Source organism: Elephas maximus, chromosome 7, assembly GCF_024166365.1.
Source record: "Elephas maximus indicus isolate mEleMax1 chromosome 7, mEleMax1 primary haplotype, whole genome shotgun sequence".
NCBI lineage: Eukaryota > Metazoa > Chordata > Mammalia > Proboscidea > Elephantidae > Elephas > Elephas maximus.
The window spans coordinates 124,030,766-124,040,192 of record NC_064825.1 but is presented as its reverse complement, the minus strand read 5'-3'; the positions used below and the strand labels follow the sequence as shown (position 1 = coordinate 124,040,192).

The 9,427-nt window shown below is 51.9% G+C and overlaps 1 protein-coding gene across 1 annotated transcript; it reads right to left on the bottom strand.

Annotated features, from left to right (window-relative positions):
• Positions 1-121: 121 nt before the first annotated feature.
• Positions 122-9,427, bottom strand: TMEM109 (transmembrane protein 109). The gene is made up of 4 exons (XM_049892124.1): positions 9,272-9,427; positions 3,875-4,122; positions 2,431-2,533; positions 122-1,739 (listed from the first exon to the last, which is right to left on the bottom strand). Exons 2-4 carry the CDS (start codon positions 4,112-4,114, stop codon positions 1,348-1,350), a joined length of 735 nt encoding a protein of 244 aa, XP_049748081.1. The 5' UTR covers positions 4,115-4,122; positions 9,272-9,427; the 3' UTR covers positions 122-1,347.

The window sequence follows — 9,427 nt, the reverse complement described above, 5'->3', positions numbered from 1 at the left end:
GAGTCACACCACTCTTACCGGGAGAAGTCAAGAAAGCAGGATGATCCTGCAGAAATCAGTTCAGCAGTAGAGGGAGAAATCAAAGCGATCCAGACCTTCAGTAAATAGATTTCACATGGAACAAGATAATAAAATAGCGTGCACTTTATTTAAAAACCAACCAAGCACTGATAAAAATATACTTATCACTGCAGCTGTGATTCCACATCAAACCTTAACAGTAAGAATTGGGCATTTATTCTTCACATCATATGCCAGGCCTGGCTGAGAACACCCACCCCTACCAGAGCTTCCAGGGAAGAAGCGGCCTTTCATGGCTAAGAATGAGGACCCAGTAGAGAAGGGTCAGCCAGTAGGCCCACTCTGCCCCGCACAGAGCACGAGCAGGGAAAGGGACAATGGGACGAATCTGGTTTCTGTGCTCCTACTGGGCCTCGGTGGCAATGAGCGGACAGAGAATAGCCTGGACTGTGCAGACAAGGAGATGGTCCACCTTCCTCCTTCAGGGTCTCTGAATGCCCACAGGGAACCTGACGGCCCCTTGCAGGGTCCCACTTGCAGGCACAAGCCTATGAAGAAGCAGCCCTCTTTTGCTTTGGCTGAAAGGGAATCAAGATTCTGCAGGGAGCTGCTCTCTTCTTGACACGAAGCAGACACAGTCCACTTGCCTCCACACAGCACAGCCACTGGCAAGCAGAGGGCCCCGCTGGCTGGATTAAGGCACTTGTAACAGACTCAGTGTCCATCTTCACCCCCAGCCCCATGCTGGAACTCTACCACAGGCCTCGGGGACCCTGCCCCCCATCCTCAGGCCCCCACATCCCTGGCTTCTTCCCCACTGCAGGGCAGGGAAGAGGGCAGGGGCCTGCCTTGAGGGACTGTGCTTTGGTTGGAGTACAGGGCTGGAAGGAAGAAGAAACCAGGCAGGGAGCAGGGACTTGCAAGGGACGAGCTACAGGACAGATGAACAAGAGCAGCAGGAGGGGGCGAGGCAACAGCAGGGGGAGCCAGTCAACGTCAGGGGAGACCAGTGGCAGTGATGCTGGCTGACAGCAGATGCAGAAGCTGGGGCTGCCTTCTATCCAACCTGCCCTGTTCAGACAGGCTGGGAGCACAGCAAGGGTTATGAAAACCAACCCAGACAGAGAACCTCAGGAGACAGGGCCCCTGGGGACCAGCAGGGGGAATGAGCTTCCTCTTGCTGAGCTAGGGGGTCTGGCGTAAAGGCAAAGGTTCTGGAGGTTCGGAGACAGGGCAAGAAAAGGGCAGGGGGCTGGAGGGAGGCTGTGCAACCAAAAGCAGCTCAGCTCTTTGGTATGACGCAGGTGGCACTGCCAGGCATCCTTCTCACTCCTCCTCCACGCTCCGGGGCCCCTTGGCCGCACGCCTCTGCCGCCAGCGCAGTTCCTCCACCTGGCGCTCCAGCCCCCGCACCTTGGCCTCCAGCTGGGCCCCAGAGGCCCGGGTGCCGGTGAGCCGGCTCAGCAAGGCGTAGAGGGTCAGCAGGGCCAGCAGCAGCAGGGCCCGGGTGGAAGGGTCGGGGACCGACCTCACCAGGGCCACAAAGCCTGCCAGGAAGATGACAAGCTTCAGGCCCCACAGGATCCGTCCCAGCAAGGCCAAGAGTAAGCCGAGGAGCAGGGACAGCAACCAGTAGATGACCAGGGCCCCGGCTCCCCACAGCAGGAAGGTCTGGACCTGCCCGGGGCTGAGCTTCAGTCCCTGGGTGAGGTGATCACCTGGAAGGAAGGAGAGTCACAGTGTCAGCCAACTTGGAGAAGTGGTGACGGCGGGGTGGAGGAGGGGGAGGCAAGAAACAAACAGGTTGGCAGGCGCTAACCCCCTTAAAAAAAAAACCCCTTACAAAGGAATAATCCCTTCCCACAGAGTTAACGAGACATGGGTTTGAATTTCAGCTCTGTTTCCTGCTGGACCTTCGGGAGATTACATCCCTCTTCTGAGCCTCTGTTTCATCTAGTAAATGAGAACAATTCTATCCGCCTCATTGGGTTGTGGTTAATAATCAAATGAGATACTACAGCTTAGCATGGTGCCTGCCATGAAGTGAACTCCTGGTTTGAAAAAAACAAAAACAGCACTGCCGCTGAGTCGATTCTGACTCACTTAAACTCCATGAGTTACATGGTAGAACTGCTCCATATAGGTTTTTGGCAGTACTCTTTATGGAAGCAGATCACCAGGCCCTTCTTCCGTGACACCTTTAGATTAGTAGCCAAGAAGAACACCACCAGGGGACCTAAACACCATGTATGTGGTAGTAATTATCAGCTGCGCGTAAGCCACGCCTCTGGGGAAACCTGGGGAGTGTTGAACAGCTTGGAAAGGTCTTGACCCTGACAAGAGATCAGCTCCCACAACACAAGTCATGGGCCAAGCTCTGGGTGACCTAACTAGTGCTTTGCCACTCACCATCTAGCCCCAAGGCGTTCAGAAGTTGTGCAACAATCCCAGACAGAGCAAAGAAGGCCACAGAGATGGCTGAAGAGATGGCCCACATCGCCTGAGACGAAGTCTGTGGAAAGAGCACGGGTGAGACGAGTCCATAATTAATGACGCTCCTCTCCTCCCAGCCTAAGCACGACTGCTCGGGCAAGGCTGGCAAGAATGTCTCTGGACAGGCCCGGGTCAGAGGTGTGTGGGCCCTGGGCCTGCCTAGGGTCCTTCCCACACCTGGCTTGCAGTGCACAGAAGGGATAGCAGGCCATCTCTCCTTCCTGAGCTGGAAGCCAGGACACCTGGGGTCTCACTCAACTGATTTGCTAAGAGACTTTGGTGGGAGGAGTATGTGTATGTGGGAGAGTGGACATCAACAAATCCCTTTAGCAGCCACCCTATAAAACTGGGGTGCCCCTAGCCTCCAGGAGAACCATGACAATGTGTGAAATGATATCTGTAAAGAGCTAGGGCCCGTCAATGAAAACAAAGTCAACCAGGTGTACTATGCTTTATAAATGGTAGTCCCAGCCTGTCAGTATGACCCGGCAAGGCATGAAGCACCGTCCCTGGGGTGCCAGCAGGCTGAAGAAACTGTCTTAAGCTCCTAAGCCACCTCCCCTCCTTCTCCCCGCAACACACATCCTTATAGGTGAAGGAAACAATTCAGGTCTTGGTATTTGACAACTTAAGACTTTAGGTTAACCCCCGAGACTATAGCCCTAAGACACCCTTCTGTCCTGGAAAGGAAGGCATTCCCAGAGACCATCTCCCAGCCAAACAATAGACAAGCACATAAAATAAACAATAACACCCGAGAGGAACGTACTCCTTAGAACTCTCTAAGTTATATGAGATCAAAAGGGTATTATATTATCTGCCCAAAAGCAAAGATAAGAAGGCAGGAAGGGGTAGAAAATCAGGATGAAAGGATATGGGGAACCCAGGATGGAAATGGGGAGAGTGCTGACACACGGTGAGGAATAAAACCGAGGTCATGAAACACTTTATGTGCAAACTATGGGATGGGAAACTAATTTGCTCTGTAAGTTTTCACCTTAAAGCACAATAAAAAGGAAAAAAAGTAAAGACTTTAGATCAGATTTAAACCAAAATCAGACTCTACGGTCACCCAGTGATGGGTTTATAAAGGTGGCTCATTCCTCAGTCTTTCTCGCCAAGAAAGGGCAGGAACCAGGGAAAAATGGGGGAGGAGCTAAAAGGCCCTAGGGTAGGAATCAAACAATGAAAGCAAAAGGCAGGTACCTTCTGGTTTCTTTTTGTGGCATTTGGGCCTCTCTGCACTAGGGATTATGACACAGAGAGGACGTGGAGCCAAGATGGACTGGCCGGGAGCAGCGCTGTCTCTCCCTTTACCATTGATCACACCTGCAATCACAGTGGGGACTCTCTTCCTTACCTCCGAAACCAGCTGCACGGTCTCTGGCCCGATCCAGGCATCCAGGGTCCCTCGCACAGATCGGCCTATCTGAGTCAAGAGATCGACAGGGGCCTCCCTCTTCTGCTGCCCTGGTGGTGCAAAGTCTCGATGGGACTGGGATGATGCTGAGTGGAGGAGGACGAGGGCCACCAGGACTATCAGGATGGCTTTGTACAGATGCTTCCCCCATGGAGAGCTGCTTCCTGAGCCTGCTGCCATGGCTGGGTCTGCCAGGAAAGAAGTACAGGGTAAGCAGGGAGCCAGGAGTGGGAGAAACCCATTCTGCCAGCTAGGATTTGCCCCCCCCCCCCCACCCACCCCAAGCACCCAAGCTGAAGCTAGAAAGTTGTTCACTGAGAAAGAAAGAATTGGGACTTTCAACTCAGTCTGGGCACAACCATCTGATTCCCGGGCTCTCCTTTCACTTCCCAGACCACTTGTATATTAATTAGACAGCAAGTATTCTCCAATGCCTTAGGGGTGGATGGACAAGATCTCTTTAAGGTTTATTCTAGCTCTAAAAATCTGAAGGCCTGTGTATTGGGTGCTATGGGCCTAAGAGAATAATAAGACTTTAAGGCTTTGTCCCCAAGGAGCTTATAATCTACTTATGATAAAACTGATAGAAAAAAAAAAAAACAGCTTAAAAAAAATAGCACACAAATAGAATTACCACCATATAAAGATGTACAGAAAAGTTCACAACTATGTGCTCTGACAATAACAACTGCAGGTACACAATCTGCTCTGCAGGACCATCAGGTGAGGGGGTGGGATTATCCTCATGTCCCCATGTGTATAGACAAGAAGAAAAGGAGGCTTAGAAGTGGGCTAAGACACAGACTTTCTGCTTCCAAATCCCCTACTCGTTGGCCGTCAAGGTCATACAGTGGTTTTCAACTGTGGCAGCTCAGCAGAATCACCCGGGAGCTGCACAAAGTAACACTGCCCGTGTCCAAACCCACCGGCTCTGATGCCATTTGTCTGGGTGTGGCCTAGGCACAAGAACCATAAAAGCTCCCCTAGGTGATTCCACGGTACAAAGCTGAGAGCCACTGACTCAGGATGACCTCAACTCTCTCCGCCCCCAAATTAGGCAAAGGGTTAAAGACAACACTTTAAAGAGAGACATTGTTATTAATAAAAAGCAAACATTTAGCTAGGTCTTGTCATATGGCACTGATTCCATTCCATCGTCACAACCTATCAGGTGGGTGTTGTTATCATCCCCCATTTTTACTGATGAGAAAACTGAGGAAGGGTAGGTAGTAAGTAGGGAAACCAAGTTTTGAATCCAGGTGCATCTGACATCTGCTATCAGAACCCGTTCACACAACCATCTTGCTGTATGGCTCCAACTTAAGTCTCAGAAGGGATTTAGAAAGCCAGACAATGGATGATTCATGAGCAAAAATAAACCTGACATCTACAAATCGTCTCAGGGAATTACTGGTAAAAATGCACCTAACCACTTTGTGCTCTGAGCTTGTCTGTAACGTGATGACATAGGCAAGTTAAGACCCAACAAGTACCTACCCATTCAACCAGATGAAGATCAGCCACAAAAAATGTTTGCACATCCACCTTCTATGTGCCACCAGGCTTGAGAAATGTCAAATAGCACCTTTCTCTCCTGGGCTCAGAAACCAACGCATAGCTCCAGGGAGTTTCCAAGATTCAGATCTGATGAAGGGATGCCAAGCCACGGCCCTGAGGTAGGCGCAGCCAGGCTTTTGAAGTTTTTGCAGTTACCGTGGCACTCAGGAGGCTGGCCAGAAATCCAGAGCCTCAGGATGGAGGAAAGGGGAGAGAAGCATCCTGCTATTCCCGCTTAGTGGGAGCGTCCAAGAAGGGGTTCTAAAAATACTATATTCAGGAGCATTTCTGGCCCAGAAACAGCTGCTCTAAGCCCCTCCTGAGGGTTGCAGGATCAAGCAGGGTTGCAAATCAAGCAATTCGTGTGGAAGGACCTCAGGCTGGGAAAGCTTTCTACTCTTTTTGGCATAAACCAAGAGCTGGATGGTTCCTGCCTGCCAGTGGTAGACAGAGGAAAGCACGGGTCAGTTCCTGAGCTATCTGGGTCATAACCACATCGGGGACTTAAAGAGCAGGGCTGCTATCTTGGGTTGGATCCTGTATCCAAGGACCTCCACCAGGAGGGATTGAATGTCATCTCCTCCACTCTAGAAGGTCAGGGTGACGTGAGCTGCTCCACCATGGCAGCCTGCTGCTTTCTGGACCAGCCTCAACTCTCAGGCGACCATCTGCCCCAGTCCAAGGGAGCCGGGCACCTGGAAATAAACCCTCCACAGTGAAGCCGGCATCTGAATTATACCAGAAGCCAAAATCTAACAGGATCCGGAGTGTCCCCTCTGGAGATACCAAGTACGGCTGACTGGCTGGTCTGTTTCTTCAAATTGTTCTAACAGATTCCTTCTCACTTGTTCCAGGCTAACCCCAGGCAACAAGAGTCTGTCCCACCACCATTATGCCTCCTCACTTTGGCCCAATGAAATCCTTTTTAAAAAGAAAGAGGCCGTGGAAGTCAAGAGCCAAAACAGTTACAAGCTCTGAGAGGAGGAAACAACAAACAAACTCATAGCGACCCTACAGGACAGAGCAGAACTGCCCCATAGGGTTTCCAAGGAACGCCTGGTGGATTTGAACAGCTGACCTTTTGGTTAGCTGCCATAGCTCTTGACCACTACGCCACCAGGGTTTCCCTGAGAGGAGAAGCCGGTCTTAAATGTCTTCAAATGCCTGGACTCAGACTAACAGCAGGCACTCAGCAACAAAAATACGCGTTATAAGAATTTCTGTGTGGTGCTTTACAAGCGCTTGTTACATCCCCACCTCATTTAACTCTTAACAACAATCCTATAAAATATTACTACTCTCCCCTATGTTACTTAAAAACTATGGCTTGGAGAGATCAAGTGATCTGCCCAAGATCACACAACAGAACTTGGACTTGATTCCAGAACCTAGGATCCAAATCTCGCCCTTTTGCTCGCTGCACACCCCACGCTGCCTTCCTGAAAGGCTCGTATTAAGGCACAAGACAAGCCTCAGTAATGTGGTCCCTGCCTTCAAAGGAGCTTAAAGTTCGGCCAAATATCAACAAGCTCAAAGTGGGGGGACACCCAGACTCCCAAGAAGAGACCACACAGCACGAGATGACCCAGTGGCTGGGCCTACAGGTCATGGTTTTGTACCTAGAAGCATGAGGGCACCACAAAAGATGGGGCCAAGACCTGTCATTTTTGTTCCAAACCAAAACCAAACCTGTTGCCATCGAGTCAATTCCAGCTCATAGCGACCCTATAAGACAGGGTAGAACTGCCCCACAGGGATTCCAAAGAGTGGCTGGTGGATTCAAACTGCTGACTTTTTTTTTGTTGTTGTTAACAGCCGAGCTCTTAACCACTGTGCCACCAGGGCTCCCACTTCTGCTCAGGCAGCTGCAGTATGGCTCCAGCCAGGCCAGGAGAACCCAGCTGGCCTGGGAAACTGCTTCACTTACTATGGTGGTGAGGACTATATGTTTAGCTGTGGTTTGCTAAGAGGACAGGGTGGGGCAGTCCACAGCCCTCTGCCAAGGCTGTTCTTCCTCCTCCTCTCATAGGTGGTTAGTTTCCTTTCTCTCTATGAATCACCCCGTGGCAGGAGGAGCAGCTAACTTAGTGCCCTCTGCTGGCCCTCATCTTCCCATCCACTGCTCATAGCCACCTCTGGAGCAGCGGCTCTCAACTCTGGATGCCCTTCACAACGGCTGTAGAGCCTGGTAAAGCAAAGCTGTCTGCTCCACCCTCCCAGAGAAGGGCGCAGGCTTTTGTGTTTAAAGCTCCCCAGGGATTTCTGATGCGTAGCCAGACAGCTGCAATAAATAATCAACTCGGCAAGAAAAAGTCTACTCAAGGCAAAGCCCCAACAGCGCAGCACTGTACAAAGGACTCTAGACCTCCATCCTAAATTCAGTTTTGCCACGATCAGAAGCCACCACCCATGCCAGCTACTTACAGTCTTCTCAAATGGATAGAGAGTTGTTGCAAGGAGTTAAGATGTTTCTGCAAGATCTCTGTAAACTGTAAACATCCACTGAAATGTTGAGCCAGGGCTTCCAACAGGTTCCTTCTAGTTGGAACCCCTGCAGACAATCTAACAAGTTCCCAGGCGATACTAATGATTCCACCCCAGATATACTGAATCAGAATCTACAGTTTAACAAGATCCCCAGGTGATTCTTATGTATGATCTTGAGAACCACTGCTCTACTAGTGGTTCTCAGAATTGGTCCCTAACCAGCAGCATTTGCATGGCCTGGGAGCTTGTCAGAAATGCAAATTCCCAGCAGGGGTTAGAACAGGAATGAACAGATTCAAAGCCTTGTTTGCAGCACTTTCAGCCTCAAACTGCCAATCCATGAGTGTTAACTCATTACACTGTAGCTAATTTAGCAGTTTTTACACCTGTCTCCCCTATTAGACTTTAAGCACCTCCTGGTCAGATGTGCTGTCTAACTTATCTTGGAATTCCACTGTCTAGCTTTTGGGGGGAGGCTAGCATAGAACGAGGGTTACTAAGCACTTGTTAAGTTAACATCAGAGGCATGCTAGGAACCCGTGAGTATAGAAACGGAGAGACATCGAAGAGTTGGAGGGGGGTTACTTTAATAGCTGATCCAAATATGCAGCAGTCCCTCTAGAAGCACGGCTGAGTTGAAAGGAAGTTCCTAGATGGGGCGAAGCCGTCAGTGGGGAGAATGAAGTCAGCGCCCTGGCAGGTCAGGGGCAGCCCTAAGTCCCTGACAGCTGCTGCCCAGCAACTGTTTGGGGGCAGGGCGACGGGTGAAGGGGCAGCCTCCCAGCCGCGCCGCGCCCTCCCCAGGGCCCAGCCTCCTCGAGACAGGGTGTCAGTGGCATGTGCTATTTCGAACAGAGTGTCCCCTGCCAAGCCCTGCGGGGTGGCGTCGCTGGCAGGGGACGCGGCGCGGACCATGGGCCCGGGGTACCCCGAGGGGCTCGGACCGAGACCGCGCGAAGCTGAGTCGCGGGGTGGAGATCGGTGCAAGGGGCTCAGAGCTAGCCTCGTCCCCCGGCCAGGCAGTCGCCGCGCCTCCGCAGGACTTCGGCGCAGCGCTCGGAACTTTCTTCTCCCGGGAAACGCACGCCTCCCGTGTTACCCAGTAACGACGCCCCCGGTTGCATAGCAACGAGGATCCAGGTCCCCAGTTCTTTTTCCCCGCCGCGCGATGTCGGACCCCTCCCCACTCGGGTTCACCAGGCCTCACGACTCCACACTGGTCCCGCCCGTGGGGGCTGCCGCCTCCCCGTCGCAAGTGCTGTTGTCCTAGCCCCGGTCTTGGTTCGCACTCACCCGGCTCCGATCACTGCTACCCTTCACGTGCGACTCAGCTAAAACGCGCCACCAAACCCGCGCCTCAACTCCGGGGCGTCGGTTTATTGTCTGCGCACGCGCCAGGCGGGATGAGATTAGACACAAGCCTGCCTCCCTCACAGGCTTAAAGCGCTG

Coding starts and splice junctions, on each gene's coding strand:
- TMEM109 (XM_049892124.1), bottom strand. CDS start 4,114: ATGGCAGCAGGCTCAGGAAGCAGCTCTCCATGGGGGAAGCATCTGTAC. Junction 2,534..3,874: donor CCGTGCAGCTGGTTTCGGAG/GTAAGGAAGAGA, acceptor CTCTTTCCACAG/ACTTCGTCTCAGGCGATGTG. Junction 1,740..2,430: donor GAACGCCTTGGGGCTAGATG/GTGAGTGGCAAA, acceptor CCTTCCTTCCAG/GTGATCACCTCACCCAGGGA.